At 68.4% G+C, this 24,467-nt stretch overlaps 2 protein-coding genes across 2 annotated transcripts; one reads left to right on the forward strand and one right to left on the reverse strand.

The window, feature by feature from the left end:
• Positions 1-9,598: 9,598 nt before the first annotated feature.
• On the reverse strand, positions 9,599-12,799 carry PCGF1 (polycomb group ring finger 1). Its single transcript, XM_085059429.1, has 9 exons — positions 12,445-12,799; positions 11,617-11,722; positions 11,372-11,524; positions 11,027-11,098; positions 10,833-10,941; positions 10,684-10,717; positions 10,459-10,545; positions 10,306-10,386; positions 9,599-9,757 (listed from the first exon to the last, which is right to left on the reverse strand). The coding sequence occupies exons 1-9, from the start codon at positions 12,538-12,540 to the stop codon at positions 9,710-9,712; spliced, it is 786 nt and encodes a 261-aa protein (XP_084915555.1). The 5' UTR covers positions 12,541-12,799; the 3' UTR covers positions 9,599-9,709.
• A 3,973-nt stretch (positions 12,800-16,772) lies between these two features.
• Positions 16,773-24,454, forward strand: TLX2 (T cell leukemia homeobox 2). The gene is made up of 3 exons (XM_085059430.1): positions 16,773-20,216; positions 22,682-22,919; positions 23,331-24,454. Exons 1-3 carry the CDS (start codon positions 19,367-19,369, stop codon positions 23,545-23,547), a joined length of 1,305 nt encoding a protein of 434 aa, XP_084915556.1. The 5' UTR covers positions 16,773-19,366; the 3' UTR covers positions 23,548-24,454.
• The last annotated feature ends 13 nt before the right edge of the window (positions 24,455-24,467 follow it).

Genomic DNA, 24,467 nt, shown 5'->3' on the forward strand with positions numbered 1-24,467 from the left:
AGCTCTCACTCGTGTCCCCCGAATCATTGCCGGGGAGCGCTGCGCCCCCCACACCCTGCCCGACCCCTCCGTGTTCCCCCCGCTGTGGGAAGTGCTGGCTCCAGCTGCCAGGAACACAGGATGGGAAACGCTTTTCACCCCAAACCGGGCCACATGGGTGGGAACAAAACGAGCCCTTGGGGGTTTTGCAGGAACACGGGAGCTTCCTGCGGAGCCGGGAGAGTGCCCGACGTTGGCTGGGCGCCCGTGGCCCGAGGGGACGGTGACAGGCGCGTCCACGGCGTAGGGCTCAGGGCCCCCCAGGGTACTGCACCCGATGTGGCACTGAGAGCCTCCACCTCGGTCCCACTCCTCCACCCTGGGGTGTCCCTGGGAGTCTCTGGGGGTCCCTGGAGGTCTGGGACCTCGGCTCCCAGACGCCTCCCGGCCTCTCACGCCCCATCCCCGCCGTGAGTAGCACCGTGGCACACGCGCGTGTGTTCACACGTGTGTGTTCACATGTGAGGGGGGTTGTGTGTGCACGAGGGTGTGATCCACGTAGGAGGGAGCACCGAGGGGGTGTTGGTGCTGGGGCTGCCGTGTCCCCCCAGCCAGCATCCCCCATCTTGGGGGCTTCCGCGGCTCCAAGCACCGGCAGCTCTGGGTATTCCCCATCCGGGGCCGCACAGCCCAGCGAGCTGCACAGGGACAGGGTGCTGTAGTGCCGGGAGCGCGGTGCCAGCTTTCCGGGAGAGGGGTGTCGGGAGCAGGGTGCTGGGGTGCCCCAGTGATGCCGGGGGTAACGCAATTAGGGGTGCGGTGTCCCCGTAACGCGCCTCCCGCCCCGCGCCGCTCTGATCCATTATTTATCGGCTCCATCCCAATATTGCGCCGCAGCGCTCCGTAACACGATTAGGGCCGCGGCCCCGCGCGGCCCCGGCACATGGAAATCGCTGGCAAATGAATTTTCCTTTAATAAGGGAACAGCTCGGTGCGGAATTAAAGTGTAAGGAACGGCGGCAGCGCCGGGGGGGTGCCGGTAGCCCCCCCGCGCCGGGGGACGGGACCCCAGCAATTACTGGCAATAAATCCTGACCCTGTGGTGGGCTGGGACCTCGGCGGAGCCGGGAATAATGGGATTACACCTGGCTCCGGTGAATGGGGATGGATGTGTCGGGAGTCGGGGGAGCCAGGGGAGACGGGGATCCCCCCTGGGGCTGTTGGCAAATCATCGATTCATTAACACGAGCGGCATCGCCCCCCGCGCACTCGGAGGAGAGCTGAGCCCGACCACGGCACGGGGGGCAGCGTGAGGGAATGGGATGGGATGGGAATGGGAATGAGGATGGGGTGGGGATGGGAATATGGACATGGGGACAGCCCAGGACATGGGGCCCTGCACATGCCTCGACTGCTCCCACACCCGTGCGTCTGTGTGGGCACATCCAGCCCAGCAGACTCCTCGCAGCAGTGTGTGAGGGCACAGCCGTGTGCAGGCGTGCGCAGGTGTGCAGAGGCATGTGCAGGTATGTGCAGCCGTGTGCAGCTGTGGGCAGGTGTGCCTGGAGGACACACCAGCTCACACCCAGAGCTTCCACACGCGTGTGCAGGCACACACACACGTGGAGCCATGTGTGCCACTGACAGGGACCGGCCGGGGTCAGGGGGTCCCGCCAGCCCCGGCCCCAGCTGCCGCACCCCCCCGGGATCCCCTCCGCGCTCCGGGGCCTCCATTTGTGCCTGGGCCAAACTCCAGCCAAATGGGCCGTGGGCGGGGGGGGTTGCATTTCAAAGGCTCCGGCTGCAGCAAACGCCGCTGCCCACCCGCCGGGCTATCGGCCGCCCACGCCCCCTGACCCTCGCACGGCACAGCCCGGATGGCGGGGACTCCCAGTCCCCTGCCCCAGGAGAGGGACCCGCTGGGACCCCCTGGGGTAGGGGTCCCTCCAGAGTTTACCGGCGGCTGTGGGGGGCCGCGGGCAGGCTGGGGTGTTGGGGTGTTGGGGCGAGGGACCCCCATCCCGCCGTGGGGAAGGGCCTTGCTGTGGGGCTCCGTGCCCGCTGCCCACGGAGCGGGGGTCTCCCTGTGCCGGGGGAGGGGGGCAGCAGCTGGGATGGGGCTGCAGAAGAGGGTGGGGGCTCCGAGTGCCGCCGGAGGGTGCCTGGCGTGGGGCACCGCCAGCCTCCGCATGGCACTGGGACCCCTGGGAGACCTGCTCTGGGCAGCGGGATGGTGGCGGGTGCCGCGGCGAGGCCGAGGCGGCGGCGGGACCATGAGGATTCAATTAGGGCTGAACGCGGGGGACTCGGCTCGGAAATGGCCCGTCTGGGCGTTGACAGCCCGGCCCCCGCCCAAGATGAACGACCCCCGGATTAAAGCGCGGAGGGGTGACAGGGGCACCTGAGCAGGGAGGGGGCTGGGGCGGCTGTGGAGGGACGGGACCGCGCCTTTGGCATGGCCACGGGGCCACTGAATAGACGGGAGGGGGGTCCCCACGGGGGGTGGGGGGAGAAGAAAGTGGCACCAGGGCACTATGGGACCACCCCCAAACCTGGCTGGGGACACCACGAGCAGCGTGTGCCCACAGCCCCTCGCCGCCACAGTGGTGGCAGCAGAGTGGGGGCACCCCGGTGGTCCCACGGGACTCTGCCATGCGTGGGATTGGGGGTAAAGGACACACCCCCGTCATCCCGCAGGACCCCGAGGGGACCAGTTCGTCGCTGCGAGCACGGCGCAGGGCTCGGGGGATCGATGGCCGCGCGGGTCACCGCTGCCATTAACCCCGGCGAGGCAGCGCCCCGAGGTTAATTAAAAAGTGAAGTGCAACGAAACGCGGCGGCGGCGGGGGGTGACAGCGGCGGGGGGTGACAGTGGTGATGGGGCCTGACAGCAGCGGGGGGTGACAGCGGCAGGGAATGGTGGGGGCGGCACTTGTACTGGCAGTGGGCACGGGGGGTGCTCCAGGGAACACTGTCGAGTGCAGACGCCAATACGGGCTGTCGCATCGGGAATGGGGGTGCGGGACAGCGTGGGGGGGGGGATGGCACTCGGAGTGTCCCCTTGTCACACGTGCTGCCTGGCAGAGCCGGGTAGGAGGAAGAAGAGGCGTCGCAGAGGAAGCCCCATCCTTCCTCCTCCTCCCACCCCAGCGCTATTCTTAGCCCCGGTCTGTCCTGCATCCTCCCCGCCTGGCGGGGTCCGGCCCTGCGCCCCGCGGGACCCTCGGGGTGGGACAGCGGGGGGACCCCGAGCGGGGACACCGCCATGGGGACCCGTCCCTCTCCGGGCCTTGCTCCCCGCCCCCAGCCGCCACCGTAACTTTAGACCCGACAGCTGCTCCGCGCCGGCCGCCTGCAGCCCCCACGGCCCCCGCAGTCCCCACGGCCCCCACGCCACATCTCCATGGCAAGGTCCCCATGGCACGGCACGGTCCCCATGGCACGGCACGGCACGACAACACTGGGTGTCCCCATTCCCTAGGGGCTGGAGGGGGTGTCTCTGCTCCCCTGAGGCTGGGGCGAGAAGAGGGAGATGGAGCCCCTGGTGGGTGTGTGTGCCCCTCTTGGAGTAAGGAGGGATGGCACGTGGCGTCCTCTGGATGTGGGGAGGGAGACGGCACATGTCACCCATCACGGGAACGGTGATGACTGTGCCACCCCATCACAGAGACCCCGGGGACGTGTCTTTGGGTTTGGGGATCCGGGAAGGGAGCCCCGCTAGCTTTGGGAATGAGGGATGTCCCTGGCTGCGGCAGGGACTGCTCGGTGCCCGTGGTGACTGAGCCCGTGGTGACCCCGCGTGGCGGGACCCTCGCGGCGAGGCGGGCACGGCGGGGTCAGCGGCGCATTCCTGCTCCCGCGGGGCGATCCGGTTACCGGCCGGCCCAGCCCCGGCCCCGGCCCTGGCCCCTCCATTAATCTTCCCGGGTGCCCTTTGGAATTTGCCGCCCGAGGCCCCGGGGGGTGTGGGGGTCCGGGGGGTGTAGGAAGAGTGCGGGGATGGATGGGGATGCGGATAGGATGAGATGGAGCTGGGGATACAACGGGGATAGGATAGGATAGGTACAGGATGGATAGGTGGGGATGGAAATGGGGTGAGATGGGGATGGGGAGGGAGCCAATCCCAGTTCACCCTTCTAGGAGCACCCCATTGTCGTGCCGGGTTTCCCCCTGTCTCCTCAGCCCCTGTCCCACGGCGGGAGCCCAGTGCCGTCAGCGGAGCTGCGGGATGATGGCGGCACGTCCCCTCCCTGCCGGGATCACATGCAATTATCCGGCAGACGGAGACGCGGCGTTGCAATAACCCACCCAATTGATTTAGGGATCAGGGGACTGGTGGGCGACAGCCGTGGCAGAACAAGCCTCCCCCCGGTTGGAGAGGGGCTCCGGGGACAGCCGCCAGCCTCTGCTCCGCCATGGGACCCAGCATGGAAGCAGGCACAGCCGTGGCTGGGGCTCAGACTTGCGTGCTGCAGCCGGGACCCCCGTACGGGGTTCTGAGAAGAGTTTGGGGGGCTGAGCAGCTCCCGGGGAGCAGGCTGTATCCCTGCCCATGGAGAGGGGGCCGGGAGCGCCGTCCTGCTGGTAATGGAGCCGCTGGCCCCTTGGGACGAAGGGTTTCCTGCGAGGAAGGTGGGACAGGGAGGGGAAGACAATAAACCCCAGGAAATGCTGGGAATAGCGGAGGGAACGGCCGCGCCGTCAGCGCTGGGCCCGGACGGAAGCCTCGGGGCGCTGGGGGCAGCCAGACAGGAGTGAAGGGACTGTCCTGAGCCCTGGCACATTGGCTGAGCTGTCGTGGGTTCTCCCAATCTTGCTGTGATTTGCCCCAAATCCTAACCCTGGGGTTATGCAAGTCTGGTTGTACCGTTGGGAATCAGGGGGACAGAGGGTCCATGGGAAAGGGACCGCTGTGATATCCTTCCTGACAGCACCACGGGGCTCCAGTGACTCCTTGCCCCGCCCTGGCAGGTCCCAGGTGAGGGTGGGCTCGGCGGGAGCCCCTCGTTGGGCTGTGGCCGTGGGCATGCGGCCGTCGAATCTCCGTGCTGGATAGTTTTATATCTGGGAAGCAGCGGCGCAGAAGGGCCGGGACAAACCCGCCAGGAAACGGCGACTTCAAAGGGTGGAACAATGGCGGGATGGCGAGTGCCACTGGGACACACAGGGCACTGCCACCCTGGCAACACTGGGACACACAGGGCACTGCCACCCTGGCACACTGGGACACACAGGGCACTGCCACCCACACCGTGACACTGACATCCACACTGTGACACCAGGACCCACACTGTGGCATTGACACATGCATTGTGCCACCAGGACACACATTATGGCACTAGGATCCACTTCAAGGCACTGGGACACACATGGCATTGGGACACACATCATGGCATCTGGAGCCATGCCACAGCACTGGGAAGCATGCCACAGCACCAGGACTGTGGCACCATGGCGCCCATGCCATGACACCCACACCATGGCAGCGGCAGACACATCGGGGCACCAGCACCCAAATCACAGCACCAGCACCAGCCTGGCACTGGGGACCAGGCTGTCACCTCCCGAGGAGCACCCACACCCGCCCTCTGTGCCCACCTGTACCCCACGTGTGCATCCCCTGTGCACTCCATGGCACATCCCGTATCACATCCCATATCCCATCCAGTGTCCCATCCCATGTCCCACCCGTGCACGTGGCAGTGCCGCAGGCATTGGAGCCTCCTCCGAGCATTCCCATCCCGCCGATCCCACTGGGGTGTGCCGGGGCGGTGGTCCCGCGGCGCATCCCCCCACCCGTGCTGACACGCAGGAAGCTGGGAGGCCCGGGAAGCTGCAGCCACCGGACAAAGGTTTGGAGGAAACTCCGGCGGCCAGAATAAACTGGGAGAGGTGAAGGGGTGCCCTTGGCCCTGCTCCCAAGGCCCCGCCACCCCTCGCACCCGTGCCAAGGCGGGCTGGCAGTGTTCGGTGACCCCTTCGCTGGGGACATTCGCACTGTCACCACCCAGCAGCTGGGACTGGGCGTCCAGGGATCCGGGCAGTCCGGGGATGCTGGTGACAAGGCTGGGTGCCACAGCTTGGTGCCACGAGTGCTCCCATCATCAGCGCGGGCTGCTCCGAGCAATCCCGGGGGTCCCCAGGCGGCTGCAGGGGGTGTTGGGGTCCCGGGGGCGGCACTTTCCCAGGCCCTGCCATGACCCCTCTGTCCGCAGGAAGGTGACCCCCCCTCGCCCCTCTTCCCACGCCGCCGGGCATCCCGGTGCCAGCGCCGGTGCCCACATCCGCAGGAAGCGGGCAGGAAGCACGGGGCCGGGGGGGCGAGCGGAGGTGAGGAGGGCACAGTGTGCTGGGGGCTGGGGGGGCCAGGGAGGCTCAGCGTGGGCCCGTCAGAGCCCCCCGGCGTCATTTAGAGCCGCTCAGGCGGTGACAGGAATTAAATTGCGTTTGGATTTTCTCATCAGCCTCATCCCGGCGCCTCGTTACAGGGAACGTCCCCGCGCTGGCGCGACGGCTCATTCCCGTCGTGACAGCTCATTCCCATCGTGACAGCCGTGTGCCTGTGCCGCGAGCCGCTGGGCATGGAATGGGATGGGATGGGATAATGGGATGGGCATGGCAGGGGTGGCTGTGTGCTTTCATGGGCCCAGTGGGTGCTCTGGGATGGGAGGACATCAGGATGTGGGGCAATACTGTGTCATACCTGTCCCACCCAGCCCGTCCCACCATCCCAGTGCCCACCACGTGCCAGGACCCCTGGCATGGTTCCTCACCCGGCAATGGGGTGTGAAGGTGCTGGCGGCTCATCTATCTCTGTCAGGGCTGCGCAGAGCCGGTGCCGCTGGAGCATGGCGGGGACGGTGCAGCCGGGGCAGCTCTGCACAGCCGGGGGGCTCAGCAGCACTGGGTCCAGCGCCTGTGCCTACCCCCAGGTCAGGGCAGGGGCTGAGGGTAAGCAGGACACCCAGAGTGAGTGTGCATGGGGATGGTGGAACTTGTGGGGTCTTTGGAGGCTACTGGGGATGAGCCCCAGTGAAGGGCAGGGGTGTGGAGTAGGAGGGGGCAGTGCTTGGGGACACTGGCATGGGAGCAAGGGTGATGCTGCGCCCCATTTACCCTCCACACTGGCACAGGAGCTGCAAGGCTGTGGGGAGGAGGGGGCTTGAGGACCCTCCTGTGGGGACCCTCCCGCTGACCCCCCCAGTACTACACCTGCAGCCCCCTTGCACATCCCTGCCACACCATGAGTGGCTGCCTTCGCTTCTCACCCCACATCCAGACCTTGGGACTCTCCAGGCTGGGGGTGCCACCACCCCAGTGGGAGCCCTCAGTGTCCCACACAGCCAAGGAGCTCTCAGGGGTCCCGTCCCCCTGGTCATGTGGCTCCATGCCATGCCCAGATCCTCGCGGGCAGAGCTGGGGATCCCCTACCGCCCCCAGGTTCACGACAGGGGGATGGGGGGGCTCAGGTTTCCCTCTCTGCCGGGCTGGAGCCGGGGGCCATTAGCCCCCTCGGAGCATGACGGGGCGGGGGGACATCAAAGTGCCTTCAGCGTGACCGCGCCTCGGGGGTACAGGAGCATCCCCCCAGTACCTGCCCCTGCCCCGCTGGATCCCCCAGCCCTCATCTCCCCTCCTCTCCGGGGCAGCCCCCTTGGGCGCTGGGGCCAGGCCGTGGGCAGAGGGCTCATTTACCAACGTCAGCCCCGCAGTTGGTTTGAATTAGGCTCCGCCGGGGCCGGCGCTGATAAGGGAGGGGGTGCAGGGCTGGGGGGGCGTGGGGGGCTCCGGGGAGCTTCCTGCTCTGCCGTCTGTAACTGGCTGCCAGAGCCGCTGCTGACAGACACGGGGACAGCCCCCGCCTCGCCACCCCCGGCACCCGTCCGTCGATCTATCCATCCATCTGTCCCTCCGTCTATCCACCCACCCACCTACCCGCCCACTCTCCCACAGGCAGCCCCGGTTTGGACCCCCATCCTGCACCCCCAGCCCTCCAGCCCTGGTTGGGATCCCCATCCTGCACCTCCACACCTCCAGCCCTGGCGGGCAGCGCGATACTGCAACCCCAGCCCTCCGGTGCCAGTTGGGATCCCTGTCCCACACCCCCGGCCCTGCATCCCTATTTAGGATCCCCATCCCTCACCGCCATCCTTCTGACCCCAGCTGGGACCCCCGTCTTGCACTCCCACCCTTCCAGCCTCGGTCGGAGCTCCAATCTTGCATCCCAATCCCTATGGCCCCGTTTAGAACGCTGATCCTGCTCTCCCCTCCTCCAGCCCTGTTCGGGACACTCATCCGTGCCCCAAACCTTCTGGCCCTGCTCGGGACCCCCACCTCGCACCCTAAGCCTTCCAGCCCTACTGAGACCCCCATCCTGCTCCCCCAGCCCTCCGGTCCCATTGGGGACACCCCTTCCACACCCCCGCCCCTCCCTCTCCGGTTGGGACCCTAATTCTGCACCCCACCCTTCCAGCCCCAGTTGGGACCCCCCTCCCTGTTATCCCCATGCCCGGATGGCCTTGCCGCCCCCGCGTTTCCCTTCGTCCTGGTGGGGGCTTTGGGCAGGCGAGCCCGGCCGCCCCCCGCCCGGTGAGCGATGGCCGACAGCTGGGCCGGGCCGGGCCGTAACCGGATCCCCCGGCAGCGGCGGCGGCGGCGCGGGGGTCCCGGCGCGGGGGACCAAGCGCAGACCGCAGTGCGGGGCCGGGGGTGAAGGATGGGCCACGGCGCGTCCCCCCCGGCGTGGGCACGGGGCACTCGATGCCACATCCACCCGAGGTCGGTGGGTCTCGGACTATGTCCACTCCAGGATGGGCCACCCGGTTCGGGGGGCGAGGATCCCCGACAGCCGCCCGGCACAGCCCGGCACCGGCACCACCGTGCCGAGGGTACGGAGCGGGATCAGGCCCGGGGGGCTTTGAGCCTTGTGCCGCAGCCAGGGCCCCTCCAGCCGCGTTCCCGGGATCACCGGGATCACTGCGATCCGGCACCTGTTCCTCCCCGCAGCACCGGGGGCCGCAGCCGTGGGTCCCAGCCCCACCCCGGGGACACCCCCGCCCCCGGGACCCCGCGCTCGCAGCTGTGCCCGCGGCCGCAGCGCGCAGATCCAGATGGCGGAATATTGTCCCGGGCTAATTAGGGCCGCGCGGGGCGGGGGGGCTGCGAGATCCCCCCCCGCCCAGCAATCAAAGCGCCGATGACTTTATTACGGCTCATTATGTGGGGCGGGGGCCGGCGGGGGGCCCGGAGGGGCCGGACACGCGCCAGGCAGCCGTGAGGGGATCGTGACGGGATCGATGTGAGAGGAGTGCCCGCACGGCTCAGGGGGTGAGGGGCTGTGAGACACCGCCGGCACCGCGGGGGAATGGGGATGGAGAAAGCTGCACAGCCCCACTGCCCACAGCGCACCTCCTGCAGCCCCCAGCCCACCCCCCGACCCTCCAGCACCCCTAAACTCCACCCCACAGCTCAGCCCCTCCATGGCCACAGCCCATCCGGGGGTCACTGACTGCTGCCTTGCAGCTTCCCCACTCCTGGTGGTTCTGGTGCTGAGGAGACCCCATGGAAATCCCTGTTGCAGCTCCCAGCCCAGCTTCCCTAGATGAAGTAGGGACTCAAAGAAGTTTTTCCACAGTTTTATTCCAAAAATAAACTCGAAAGGGGGTATAAGTTATAGGGCAGGGGGGCGGGAGCAGGGCTGCACTGGGGGGGCAGTGCCCACCCCCCACCCCTACCTCCTCTTGTCCTTGATGCTGTAGTGTAGCAGGAGGGGCGCAGGCTGTGGGGCACAGGGGGGGGTCAGGGCTGGGGGATGCCAGCCCAGGACCCCTCCTGGGACAGTGACCCCAAACTCCAGCCCAGGGACCCCAAATCCCAGTCCAGGCTCAGTCACCCACAAAAGGACCTGACATACCAGCCCCTGACCCTAAACCCCAGCCGAGGACTCCCCCCAAGGCCTGGGATCCCAAACCTCAGCCCAGGGACTCCCCAGTCCCAGTCCATGACCCCAGCTCCCAGCCCAAGACACCCTTGGGGCAGAGACCCCAAACCCCAGCCCAGAAGTCCCCTGGGACAGGAACCCCCAGCCCCAGCCTGGAGATGCCCCAGAGCAGCACCGTGAACTTGGTCAACCCCTTTGGGGATCCCCATTGCCTGAGCCATGTAGGAGCTTGGGATTCCCCCAGAGCACCACTGCGGCCACTGACATTAAACATCCTCAATCCTCCAACCCCACACTGCCCCAAACCACCCCTGGAGGGTCCCCACACCACCCCTCCAACCCGATGAACCCCAAAATCAGAGGCTTCTATCCCCTCTGAGGCCCACCTTGCCGAACCAGCGCGAGAGCCAGAGCTGCTTCATTGTCATGTGGTCAGGGAGGGGCTCATTGTCAAACAGGATCTGCACCTGCACGGGGAGGCTGTGTCAGGGAGGCCAGGATACCCCTGGGGGCTGGGAACCCCCTGAACCCCCACTCACGTGCTGCAGGGACAGCCCCAGCCGGTGACACAGGACCCTCCGCAGGTGTTGGATCTGCGCCCGCACCGAGCACCTCACGTACTTTTGCTGCGAGGGACAGAGAGGGTTGGGGGGGCTGTGGGGGCCTTTGGGGACCCCACGTCCCCCTGGGACCCCACACACCCCTGCCAGGGCCAGGGTGAGAGGTGGGGATCAGGGGTGGGGACGGCAGGGACCCTCACTCACCTGCAGCACAGCCTTGCTCTTGTCCTTGCTGGAGCTGTGGGGGAAGAGAAAAAGACATGTGTCCAGGGTCTCAGGGGTGTCAGCCATGCCCAGTGTCCCCTGTGTCCCCTCCCCACCCCACTGAGAGGCTGCAGACCCCCTGGACTCACCTCAGCTTTTCCAGGCAGAGTGAGACGTGCTCGTCGTAGCGGAAGTAGTGGGCACGCGAGTGGTCGAAGGTGCTGTAGGGGAGCCCCATGGGGTCACCCCCAACCGTGTCTGGGGACACAGGTGGCACCGTCAGCCCCCTGCGTCCCTGGCACCCCCCAGCACCCCTGGCCGCCCCCCACACCCCCTGTCCCACCGTCACCACTGGGCTGCGTCACCCGGTCGAGGCCACGGGACTGGTAGAACTCCCGGATCCGCTTCTCCTCACCTGCAAGGGAGAGGTGGCTCAGCGACACACCCGGGCCCATCTGCCCCTGATGGGGGTCCCTGGCTGTCCTTGGCCCTGTCCTGCTCCCACTGCAGCAAGCCCCTGCCACAGACCTTGTGCCTGTCCCCATCCCCTCTCTCTCTCCCTGTCCATATCCCCGTCCCTCTCCCTGCCTCCATCCAGCTCCCCGTCCCTCTCCCTGTCCCCATCCCCGTCCCCGTCCCCATGGAGACAGGTCCACTTCCCCCAGGGATGACCCCAAGCCCCCCGTACTGTGCTGCAGGCCGGGCACCAGCTTGTAGACGATGTCCTGCATGACCCGGTCCAGCTTGAGGTTGAGCAGCGGCTGCGTCTCGTGGATCTTGGTGTTGCACATGGGGCAGTACTTGCTGGTCTGCAGGTACTTCACGATGCAGCTCTTGCAGACTGGGGACAGGGACAGGTGTCGGGGGGCTGGGATTGCATCCCCACGGGACTCACAGCCCCCCCAAACCCCCCATCCAGGTGAGGACACTCACAAGTGTGCAGGCACTCGGTGATGGTGGTGGCGTCGATGAAGTACCCAGCGCACAGGAAACACACAATGTGCTCGTTCAGCTCCTTCATCTTCACCTTCACCTCCTCCTGCAGCGACACCTTACTGTCACCCAGAGCATCCCGTGACCACCCTCATCTTTCACCTGGAAGCCCCTAGCCCATGGAGCTTCTCCTGCTATTCCCTTAACATGTCAGAAAATGGGATTTTGCGGGGTTGCACCTCTTGTTTTGCTTTAATATGCCAGAAAACGGGATTCTGAGGGGCTGGCCCCCCTCTCTTGTTATGATATGCCAAAAACCGGGATTTTGTAGGGATGGCCCCCCTGTCTTCTATTATTACACCAGAAAATGGGATTTTGAGAGGCTGGCCTCCCCGTCTTGCTTTAATATATCAGCAAACAGTATTTTTTGGGGGCCATGCCTCGTGTTTTCTTTTATTATGCCAGAATAAGGGATTTTAGGGTCCTGCACTCTCTGTCTTGCCTTAACATGCCAGAAAACAGCATTTTCCGTGACTGATCAGCCCGTATCCCCTTATTACGCTAGAAAACGGGATTTGGTGGGGGATGTTTTGCCTTATTATGTCAGAAAATAGGATTTTGGGGGTCCGGGACACCCCCAGCCCAATACCTGTCCCGCCCCTGACCACGCCCCCTTCGCTGGCCCCGCCCACCCGCACCGCCCCTCGGTCTCACAGCGCCCCCCAGCGGTGCCGCCGCGCCACCTCCCGCGCCCGCCCGCGCTGGCCCCCGGTGTCGCCACCGCCGCCTCCTCCCCATGCCTCCCGCCCTCCCGGTGCGGCCGCTCGCCTCGTTGCGCAGCGGGTCCATCTTGTAGACGGCCTGGAGCTGGTTCCGCAGCCGCATGGCGATGGCCATCGGGCCCCCCTGAGGAGGCGACGCCATCTTAGAGCCGCCTCCGCCTGTGGCCTCGCGCACTTCCGGGTTCGGGGCGGGGCCGCGGCCAGCGCGGGACTACAACTCCTAGTGTGCCCCGCGAGTCGCGAGTGGCGGCGGGCAGCGCAAGCTCAGCCCTGTGCTGACCCTTCACCGCGACCCACGGGGAGAGGCCCGGGATCTCGGGATCCCCCGACCCCGTCCGTGACCGGGGGACCCGCCGGGAGCTGCCGCCACCGGACCCGCCGAGTTCAGGGGAGGGTGTTGTCAGCACTGGCCAATAGCGAGAGGGCGCGCTCTTGACGGACAGCAGCCTCGGCCAATCAGAGAGGGCGCTGCGTGCGCGTGGTGCTGCGGAACGCCGCCAGAGGGCAGCAGAGCAGCGCGGGCGAACGGGAGGGGCGAGGGACGGGGGGAGTGCGGGGGGCGCGGGGGGCAGCCGGGGGAACGGCAGGGTTAGGGGGTCTGGGGGCTGCGAGGGGGGACGAGGGGAACGGGGAGTCTGGGAGGGGCGCGGGGGATCATATCTCTGATATCTCAGAGAGTATTGGTGGGTTAGGGGGACCGTCGGGTGCAGGAGGTCTGGGGGGAGCTCAGAAGTCTCAGGGGGTCTGAGAGGATTCGGGAGGGGACATGGGGGTGTCCCGACTGCGGTACAGGGTGAACTGCGGCGGCGACTGCCGGGCTGGGTTGGGGAATGCAGTGGCACAGGCGGGGTTGAGGTAGAGGGGTGCTGGCAGGGTCGGGGTGTTGCCACAGGCAGTTCGGGGTACCGGGGTGCCGGCAGTGTTGGGGTGCCAAGGTGCAGGAGGAGCCGCAGTACCGGGGTGCTGGATGTTCGGCTGCCGGGATGCTGGCAGGGTCGGCGATGGCACTGGCAATTCGGGGTGCGGCGCACTTTCGGGTGCCAGGGTGCTCGCAGTTCGGGGTGCCGGGGTTCAGGCAGGGTTGGGCTGCTGGGGTGTTGCTGGGGTACCGGGGTGTCGGGGTGCTGTTGGTGCTGATATTTAGGGTGCCGGCTGCTGGGGTGGTGGCAGGATTGGGGTCCCTGGGTGCTGGTACGTCAGGGTGCCGAGTGTTGGGGTGCTGACAGACAGTTTGGGGTGCCAGCGGAGCAGCCCACGGCCCCACCCGGCGCGGCAGGAGCCGCGCTAATGAGCGGTTGGCTCAGGGGAAGCCGCGGCCGCGCTAATGCGGAGCCGAGCCGAGTTCCCCACGGCCCTTCACCGCCCCGCACGGCTCCTCACGGACTGTGCACCCCCCGCGCCCCAGACCGGACGGCGGGGAAGGCTGGTGCCTGCTTTGGAGTGGGAGCTGGCAGAGGATCACGGCGGGACCCCCGAGCAGGGGCTGGCACCCGCCACGCCAGCATGGAGCTCCTGGCACGCTGCCGCGCTGCCAGCCCTGCTTCGGCACCGGCTCCGCGCGGGCTGCCGCGGCCAGGGACAGTGCGGGTTTTGGGGCTCCTGGATTCATCCCGGCCCCAGTTCCAGTCCTGATCCAGGTCCAGGTTCTGGTCCCGGTCCCGGATAGGGATCAGAGCACTAACTCCACCCATCACCTCAGTTCCACCAGCTCTCCCAATGTGCCCAGTGTGCCCAGTGCAGTCACGCAGTCCCCCCTTCCTGACCGGAGCATCTAAGCCTGGCTTCGTGCGACACCGGCCGAGCCTCGGTGCCAGCCGCCCGTCCCGGGCCGCGCACGGTGTGTGGCCGGGTCCCGGGACCCCACTGTGGGCAGCAAGAGCCCCTCCCGGTGCCCGGACGCCTGCGGGCAGAGACTCCGGACCAGCCCCCGCCCCGCCGCCCGCCCACCCTCTGCCCGCCCCTCCGGGGAGGCGAGAGCGCGGCGGGGCCGGTGACCCCCAGCTGGGGAGGGTCCGGTCCCATCTGTACCTGCCAGGAGCCATCCGGGAAGGGGCGGGGGGCTGCGGGGGTCACAGCGGGGCCAGCGCGGCCCCGCGGCGGGGCAGCCTCGCTTTCTGCCGCCGCCGTGAGGAGCAACGGCACCGCGAGCCCCGGCCGGGCGAGGAGTGGGTTCCGTGGGTGGCCCCGGCACGGGGACGGAGGGCAGACAGCCCGTCCCGCGGCTGGGGTCCCGGAAGCCGGTGCTCCCGGAGCCGCCCCCACCCCCAGCCGGGCACGCGCGAGGCCGCGGATCCATCTTCCCGTTAATAATTGATGGCGGGAGCCGCCGGGGCTGCGCGGGGCTGCGGGGCCGAGGCTTTTAGCTCAGCCCTGCTCAGATATTCAGCTCCATTTCCGCGGCAGGGCCGGGGCGGCTCCTTCTGGGAAGCGCTGCCGGGAGCTTTCCCGGCCGGACCCCTCGTTGGGGCTAAGCGAGGCTGGGCTGAGGTTGGACACACTCATGACCGCAGTGGGAGCAGGGCTGGAGCTGGGGCTGAGGCCGGACACACTCATGACCGCAGTGGTGCAGGACAGCAGCCTTAGGCCCCCCCGGTCAATCCCACGGCAGGAGCCGAGATCCTGTCCTGGCGTCCCCAGGGCCAGAGCTGCTGTCCTGGGTTCATGTCCTGGGAACATGCCGGTTCAAGGCTCCGTGGGGGCTCTGGGGGCCGTCTAACTGTGGAAGGGGTGGCTGCCAGCAGGTGCCAAGGTGGACAAGGTGGGGAAGGGGCTATGGAGTCGTGGGCATGGGTCCACCATAGTAGTCAGGTGTCCCTGGCAAGGTGGGCAGGAGTCCCTGTCAGGCAAACACAGATCTCCCAGGTAAGGCAGGGGACCCTCAGAGCAGACAGGGGTCTTTGTCAGATCAGGCAGGGGTCTCCCGGGGGGAATAGGGGTCCTCAGAGGGTGGGCAGGGGTCCCCCATTAGTTCCTGTGAAGTGGGCAGGGTTCCCCATAGGGCAGCTGGGGGCTGGGAGCTCATGGAGTGAACTCCCGTCTAAATGCACCGAGTGCATCTGCAGAATCCAATTAACCTTCGATAACTAGGCCCTGAGCGAAGTGGCTGTCAGCGGCCACCAGCCACCGGCACGCTGTGGCCCCACGACGGGCACCAGCCCACCAGGATGGGCAGCACCGTCACCTGCAGCCCCCAGGCCGGGCAGACGCTCCCGGCAGCCCCCGACTGGTGTCGGACCCTGGAGAGGTGGGGATGGGGTACACGGGCACCCCGAGGAGCACCCGGCATGGAAGTGTCCCATTGTGCCCAGCCGTGCATGCCATGGCTCCTGGGCACGGGTCCCACTGAGCAGTGGGGCTGGAGCTGCCCGTCCTGCAGCCCAAGGGGTGGAGGCTGTGTGTGCCACCCACTGTCACAGCACCCCCGCCTGTCCCCTGCTCCGTCCCCCTGCCTTGGGGCTCAGCTCCAGCCCTGCTGGCATCGCAGCTGGCCGTGGCTGGTGTCCCCCACCCGCAGGGCTCCCCGGGACACCCCTTCCCCCGCCAGGGAGGTGCAACCACATCACCGCTGCAGCCTCCCTCTGACCCTGCTCCCCGACCACGACTCTGGGGCCGGGGGAAGGGTTTGAGGGGGTGGCCCATGCTACATCCCCAATCCGGCCTCCCAGCACCCACTGTCCCCCGCTCCAGGGGTCTGCAGCTTGGAGGTGTCCGGGGGTTGCTGTGCCCAGCAGTCGGGGGTTGGCGTCACCATGCAGCCGCCCCCGCATCCATGTGGCACCGGCTCCTCCCCGAGGACACCGCGCAGACGCCGAGGGCCACCGTGACGTCCGAGCAGGCGACTCGGCCCGTCGGGTGCTCGGGAGCCTGCGGGGGCCATCCGCGGCTGCAGTGACCTCATCGCAACCCCATCCCGGTCCCATCCTGGCCCCATCCCGGCTCCATCCCATCCCCATCGCTGCCTCATCCATCCTCATCCCAGCACTCCCAGCGTGTCAGCCGGGTCGGGGTGGGCACCGCGCCCACCGGCTGCTGCCGCCTCACCCCGCGCACCCCGTCCGGGTGCCGGCGCCCGCGGCGGGCGGGCGGCGGGGGGCACCGGGAGTGTTTCATGCGGTTAAGAAGTGTCTGATTGAGGCAGGAGGCGCCAGCAGCTCCCCCGGGAGCCGCAAGCCAAGGACTGGAGGACCAAATGCAGGCTAAAGTAATCCAATCTGGGCTGGTTCATCTAATTAGCCCAGAATTAACCCAGCAGCCAGAGAGGAGCTGACTGTCCCTCCAGTTTGCCAGCGGGTTTGGGGGGAAGCGGGAGGAAGAAGGGGACGTCCAGCGGTAATGAGATTACGGGGGGGAGCGGGCGGGAGCGGGCGCGCGGCAGCCTCTGGCCGGTGGGAACGTGGGGCCCTGCCAGGTCCCCGCCGCGCCATCGCCGTGATGGCCGGGGCACCGGGGCGGCCTCCGGCGGCACCGGGGGCAGGCAGGGACTCGTCCCAACGACCGCCGCTCCGGCAGCAGCTCCCGAGCCCGCGGCGTTCCCATGGGGGACGGGGGCACCGGCACGGCCGGCAGCGGGGACGTGGCACCACGAAGCCGCGCAGCTGCACCGGCAGCCCCAGGGCCACGGTGGGGGACGGGGCAAGGAGCCCCGGCAGCTTCGGGTAGCACTCCCGTGGTGGGGCGGGCAGGGGCCAGAACCCATGTGTGACCCCCCTGCTCCCAGCACGGCTGTGCCGAGGGGCACAGGGGGCGTGGAGGGCGCGGGGCGGGAAGATGCTGGTGCAGCTCTGGAGGTGGCAGGGCCTGGTGGCACAGTAGCTGTGGGCTGATTCCCTACTGAAACTGGGCAAATGCCCCTTTTTCTGCCACGTCCCCTCCAGCTGTCACTGCCACGCATGAGGACGGCCAGGCCAGCCCCTTGAAGTGGGAGGGGGCACACACTGGGGACACGGGGTCCCTGCTGTGGCCGAGGAATGACGAAGGGTTTGTACTGGCACACTGCAGGGTCCCTGCCTGAACCCCCACGGTGCCTCTGGGGACCCTGGAGCCGACACAGGCACACTGCCTCCTTCCCTGCAGCCCAAGGGTCACTGGGAAGACAGGGCCAGCGGCGCAAGGTGGGTGACAGTGAGGGGCCCTTGGCCAGCGGGGTCCCTGGGAGGGGAACGCCTGCACCGACAGCCAGAGTGGGAAGGGACTCAAGACTCTTCGAGCACCCTCAGTTCTTCCGTACGCCCTCCCAGGGCAGCCCTGGCCGTGGTGCTGGAGGTGCCGGGCAGGGGGGCTGCTCTGGCGGGGGTGCCGCCCGCAGACCCCCGTGGGCATGGGGCGGGCCCTGGCGCAAACAGGCGCCGGGTGAGCCCGCATTGCCCCCGGCTCCGTCACAGCCCCCCAATCCATCTCCCAGCCGGCAGATTCCAGCCCCTGGGCACGGCAACATCTGCCTCCTGCTCCGGGTTCAATTAACCTGCTGCCGCCTCCTCCTCCGGCACCGGCCATTTCCTCCCGCTGCCACTGCCACCGCCACTGCCGCCACTGTCACCGCTGTCACTGTCACTGCCACCACCATGGCTGCACCCCATGGGGTCACAGCTGGTCCCTTTGCCGGAGCAGGCTTAGAGCCGGTGGCTCTTTCCAGGTGGAAAAGCCGCAGTGAGAACACTGAGATTTGTCCCGGCACCTGCCGGGCTGCGAGCAGGAAACGCCAGCAAGCCACGGCCCCGCCAGGGCAGGGTCCCGGTGTTGTGTCCTCCTCCCCTTCTGGGCACCCGGGGCTCCGTCGGTGCCCCTAGTGTGGAGAGCCCCTAGCTCGGCCGTGCCCGGTGCCGTGGTGTGACGAGGGCATGGACACTCGGCGCGCCACGAGGATGGCACAAACGTGTGCCCGTGCAGTCCCGGTGCCCGTGGCCCCTCACCGCAGCAGAGCTGCGGCTGCAGGGACGGGCACCCCACACTGTGGTGAGCCTGGGACCACCCAGTGCCCCCCGGTGCCTGCGGTGCCCCTAGGATGTGAGGTGCCCGGGGTGTGCGGTTCCCCCGGTGCCCCGGGGCGTGCCGCCCTCCCGGGGCGGCAGCTGCAGCCCCGGTGCCGCCGTGATTTACAGGCGCAGGCCCCGGTAATGTCATTTGCCCCAGACCGGCGGCGCCAGGGTGCCCGGGAGGCCGCCCCCGCCCCGCCAGCCCCTGTCCCGGGGCCGTGACCCGCCCGGGAACCGCCGGGGACCCACCCGCGGGGCCGACGTGCGGCTGTCGCGATAGTCGTCGGAAGACTCGGCCCAGCCCGTGCCATTCTCCGCTGCCGTTACCGCCCGCTGACGGGCCCGGGCTGGGCTCTGCGACCGAGAAAGGCGGGTCAGGGAACCGGGGTCCATCATAGGGAACGGCGGGCCGGTGGCCGGGGTCTGTCTCCGGGAATGGCGGGGCCAGGGGTCTCGGACTCCTTCACCCCGAACAGCCTGGTCCGTGCAAAATGGGGTCCATGCTACCGGGAACGGCAGGTCCCGGGGAACCGGGATTCATGGCCAGCGAACTGAAGGTCGGGGTGGAGTCGGTGTCCCGGGAAAGGAGGTTGCCTGGGAACCGAGTTCCCCCATAACCGTCAACGGCGGCTCGAGGAGGTCGGGATCCATGTCCCGGGATGGGTCCGTGTTCTGGGAACGGTGGGTCGGAGCAACAGGGCGGGGTGGCTCCGGGGCCGCCAGAACCATTCGCTACTGTATGGACGGGATCGGCGGGAACCGGGCTCGGTGCGAAGCCTGAGCACCCCAGGAGCCGGTCCGTGCGCCCCGGGATAACGGCGCTGGGGCAGGGTCCGCTGGGTGCGCCCCGAGAGGGGCGGCTGGAAGCGCCGACGGGGCTACGGACGGAGCGGAGACGCGGAAAGGCACTGCGCTGCTGCCCGGCATGGCAGTGGCTCCGGTGGACAGAGTGGGGGAGTCCGGCGGACGCCGCGACGGAGCGAATGGGCAGAGAGCATGTCGGGGAACGGGGAGAGCCCGGGGACCGTGCGGGGCGCGGGCGCTCGGGACCCGACGGGCCCGTTCGCTTGTCCCGAAGCTGGGGCGGGGGCCCGGAGCGGCGGGGGCGGGGGGGGGCGGGGGCGGAGCCCCGGCTGTCAATCACGGGGCGCGGCCGCCAATCAGGGCGCAGGCGGTGGGAGTTCGGCCGGTCCGGATGGAGCGGGGCAGAAAAGCGCGTCCCGCCAGGGCCCGCAGCCCACCCGCGCTCCCGCCCCGGGGCCGCCAGCGGCCGCGAGCCATGCCCCGCACCCTGCCCCGGGCCCGCACCCGCACCCGGCACCTGCCGCGCACCTTGCTCGGGGTCCGCACCCGCACCTTACACCGCGTCCTGCCCCGCACCGGGCGCTCCGCGCCCGTCCCCGCCGCCGCCGCCCGCCGCCCCCCGGCCATGCCCGCGCCCCGCCGGCTCTGAGCGCGGCCGGGATGGAGCGGGAGGGCGGCGGCCCGGGTCCCCCCGCGCCCCACGAGCCCATCAGCTTCGGCATCGACCAGATACTGGGCGGCCCCGAGCCCACGGGGCCGCACCGGGCGGCGGCAGAGCCCGACTACGGGCTCTACGGCAGCGGGTACGGCCCCGCCGGTCCGCTCGGCTCCTACAACCTCAACATGAGCATGAACGTGAGCGTGAACGTGACCCCCGCGCCCGCCGCTCCGCCCGCCGGAGTCATCCGTGTCCCGGCGCACCGGCCCGCGGCCGCTCCGCCGCCCGCCGCGCCCGCCGCGCCGCCGCCGGGGCCCGCGCTGCCGGGGCTCACCTTCCCCTGGATGGAGACCACGCGCCGCATCGCCAAGGACCGGCTCTCAGGTGAGCGGGCGGGACGGCTACTGGCGGCTACCGGCGGCTATTGACGGCTCCGGGGACTCGCGCGGCACCGGCCGCTGCCGGGGGCTCCGTCGGGGCGGTGCGGTGCGGCGGGCGCGGCGCGGGTCGGGGCGGTTGCGGGGACCGGCCGGGGATGGCGGGGACCGTGCGCTCCACAGGTGCCCTTAGCCCCCGGTCCTCGCCCGCCGCCGTCGGGGCCCGCGGAAGCGGCTCGGGGTAGACGTGGCCACCGGAGGCTCCACCGCGGCACTGGGCAGGGTCCGGCGGCTGCGGGTGGAGCCCGAGGGTCCACCAGGCTCCGGTCTCGGGCTCTGCTCCGTGTCTGGTCCCTTCCCCGGTTCGGAGGCGCCGGGTGGCTACCCTGTCCCACCGTGACCGGGAGCTGCCGAAGGCTGCGGGGAGCCAGGGTGTGGGGTCGGTGCTTTGCAGGGTGCGGGGTGGGGGCTCCTTGGTGTGAGAGGAGAGTGGGGTGGGGACCCTGTGGAGTGTTTGATGTGATGTGGGGGCTCCACGGGGACACGATGTGGGGTGGGGGACCCGCCGTGAAGTTGCAGGACAAAGCCTGTCCACGCACAGAGCAGATGCCTTGGCCTTGTGTGCCGCAGAGAATGCGGGCAGTGGTGGGGGCTATCTGTGGGTGCCCCCACAATGCGGGCGGTGGTGGGGGGTGTCTGGGGATGGGATCCTAGATCTGAACATGCAGGGATCGGTGTGGAACACTGAGTGCCGGTGCTGAGGGAGAGGCCAGGGCGGGCCTGTGGCAATGCAAGTGTCGGGGAGGCGGTGAGGGTCATGGTGCTGCCGGTGAGGCCAGCGCTGAGCGCCGTGGTGGGGGCTGAGCACCGGTGCTGGGATGAGGGTGTTGGTTGCTGCACCCCCGAGGAGCAGGAGGTGCTGAAGCTGGGGTCCTGCGCACCAGGGCTGCATTTGGGTGATGGAGACCCCCGGCCTGGCTCGGCTCTGCTCCCGCCCAAGATGGCGGCACTGCCACGTCCACAGCGTGCGGCCGCATGCGGGGACAAGGCCGGGGGCCGTGAGGGGCTGGAGGCTGAGTGCTGGCCGTGTGGGCGATGGGGCGATGTTGGGTGGGAGGCTGGGAACTGTGGGGGTCCCACCCGAGCGCCAGCAGTGCCGTGTTCGCCTCCCGGCCCACCCCGCCATCGCGGTGGTGACGAAGCACCGTCCCCGTGCAGGGGTGGCGGGTGACGTCCTCGTCTCCTGCCTGGCGCCAGCGTTGGGTGGACGGGGCGGCCCCTCCCCGGCACGGGGTCTCCGAGCCGCAGCCATCACTCAGCACCGCTGGCCTTGGGGTGGGCTGCGGGCAGGAGGCATCTGGTCCCGGCGAGGGGCCGCCCTGCGCGGGGAGGGGGTGCGGGGGCCTCCGTCCCCCCGACTGCGCGGCTCCACCTGCGTCAACCGTGTCCGCCCCCGCCGGCGGCCAGGCGGCCTCCTGGGCGCGGGTGGGAGGGAGGGTCTGTGGGCACCAGGGGGTCCCTGGGGTGCTGTGGGCTGTGCCCCATATCCCTGTGCCATGGGAGAGTGGGGCCTCATGGCCACCTGTGGTTCCCGCCATGTGCAATGTGGTGTTGGTCCTGGTGGTGGCTGTGGTGCTGTGATGCCATGGGGATTTGGTGCCATGGGGTCACGGCGTGGCCAAGGCTGCTGCCAGAGCAGCAGGGTTTCATGTGTTGGGTGCTGACCCTGCCAAGCCTTGGCTTTCCTCCATGCTGCTTTGCTGCCGTGACACTCCCTGTGACTCCAGCACCTTCTGGAGCTGGGATGTGACATGTCGGCCTCACCAGGGCTGGCTCACACCTCAGCTGGGCAGGGACAGCCCCTTCCCTGGCCCCTGGCAGTCGGGCAGCTGACATTGGCTAGTTCAGGCACTGCTGGCACATGGAAGGAGACACTGTCTGCTTCCCAACAGCTTCTGCGTTTGCATCCCCTCCCTGGCAGGGCTGGGCAGCCCCTGCAGTGCCATGGAGGCTTCTCGGGGGCTGTGGGAGAGATCGGTGTGTGGGGAGGGTGGGTTTGGGCAGCCGGAACCTGATGGTCCTGCATCAGTCCTGTGACCGGGCCAGCCCATCCACCCCGACATTCCAGTGCCGACCGTTGGCCTGGGGGAATGATTGTGCCCTGGCCGAGGGGTAGGGAAGGGGAAGGGTCCTGCCTCATGCTACGTCTTGAGCTGCCCTCGAGTCCCAGAGCTGGGGGAGCAGGTGGGGACAACTCTGAGTGTCCCCCTCCCCTCCTCTCTCAGTCAGGACTGGTAGCTCCTCTGGAGCTCCCTGTCCCAATGGCTCCCCAGAGCTCCCTATCCCCACATGTCCCCTGGACCTCCTCATCCCCATGGCCCCAAGCCCCCCAGCATCCCCCAGGTTCCTGCTCCACCCGGCTCTGCTGGGGTCCCGCCAGTCCCCCCCTCACCCCTCTCTCCCTCCCCACAGCTGCGCTGTCACCCTTTGCGGCGACGCGGCGCATTGGGCACCCGTACCAGAACCGGACACCTCCCAAGCGCAAGAAGCCACGGACGTCCTTCTCCCGGGTGCAGATCTGCGAGCTGGAGAAGCGCTTCCACCGCCAGAAGTACCTGGCCTCGGCCGAGCGTGCCACCCTGGCCAAGGCCCTCAAGATGACGGACGCCCAGGTCAAGACCTGGTTTCAGAACCGCCGCACCAAGTGGAGGTAACAGGGACGGCCCTGGGGCAGCTGCCACAAGCATGATGCTCACATCCCTCCGGCAGCCTAAATCCCCTCATCCTTCTGTCAGCCCAACCCCTGCATCCCTGTGGCAGCAGCCCCAAACCCGCACATCCCTGCTGCTGCTGAGCCCCACGTTCTGCGTGAGGATGGGACTGGGATGGACTGGAGATGGATGGGATGGGATGGGATGGGATGGGATGGGATGCCCAGCAACGTGGCACCCCCTGTGCTTGGCTGGGTGAAGTCTGGTGGTGTTGTGGGACGTGTCACAGTGCCACTAAGTGGATGCAGTGACACTAAGGGGACAAGTGCTGCGGGGCAGTGCCACACTGCCACACGGCAGTGCCAGCTGCGGTCTGTGCCATGGTCTATGCCAACGGTGGGTGTCCACAGGCGTCAGACGGCGGAGGAGCGTGAGGCAGAGCGGCAACAGGCCAACCGGCTGATGCTGCACCTGCAGCAGGAGGCTTTCCAGAAGAGCCTGGCGCAGCCGCTGCCGCAGGACCCGCTCTGCATGCACAACTCCTCGCTCTACGCCCTGCAGAACCTCCAGCCCTGGGCCGAGGACAACAAGGTGACGTCGGTCTCGGGGGTGGCCTCTGTGGTGTGAGGGCCCTGGGTGCTGCTGACGTGCCAGGAGGTGGCAGTGGGAGCCCGGTGGGCTCTGAGCTTGGACCATGGCAGGGAAGGGGCTGCAGCTTCCCGGGAGCCCCCCCACTGGCAGCCCCCTCCCTGCTGTGGACAGTCCCCCAGGACCACCCAAGGAGGGAGGCTGTGCCCTTGCAGTTGGACTCAAATCTTCACCAAATCCCACCTGGAGCACCGCTGTGGGGAGCCCCCTGCCTGGACCCTCGGGAGCCCAGGGATGGATCCCCGTGTCCTACGGACCTCTGCAGTCCCCTGCCTGACCTCCAGGAGCCCAGGGCTGAGGCCCTGAAGCCCACGGATGTCTGTAGCCCCCTGCCCAGACCCGCGGGAGCCAAGGGCTGGGCCTCTACACCACATGGACACCTGCAGTCCCCGGACCCCTGGGAGCTGAGGGATGAGCCCCCATACCTGGCAGGGCTCTGCAGCTCCCCCACCAGCAGCTCCATGGTCAGGCTGTCTCCCCTTGGGCCCCACAGCCCCGAGCCCACCTGGAGCAGGGCATGGCATAGACCTCCCATTGCTGGTGCTGGGAGCCCCCCACCCTCACAGCAGGGTCTGCACCACCTGCACCACTTGCCTTATCCCGGTCGGAGTTTGCCACCTCCGGCTTCCATCTGTGCCCTCTGGGCTGGACGAAGGACTTGGCCACCCTGGCCCCACCCCATGGAAAGACAGACTGATGGCCTGGGCCCCCAGCCGCCCACCCACTTGTCTGTCAGCTCCCTGGGCCTGGACATATCCCCACAGCCCCCCACCACGGGCTCGGGGTGCCCCCCATGCCGACGGTCTGCACCAGTCCCTGACTCCCCCCAGGACTCCCATCACCTCCCACAGACCGAGCCATGGTGCGACCCACAGGACACTCGTGGGGAGCAGAGGAGC

This window comes from Lichenostomus cassidix, chromosome 4 (genome assembly GCF_008360975.1).
Source record: "Lichenostomus cassidix isolate B80296 chromosome 4, HeHo_3.0, whole genome shotgun sequence".
Lineage (NCBI taxonomy): Eukaryota > Metazoa > Chordata > Aves > Passeriformes > Meliphagidae > Lichenostomus > Lichenostomus cassidix.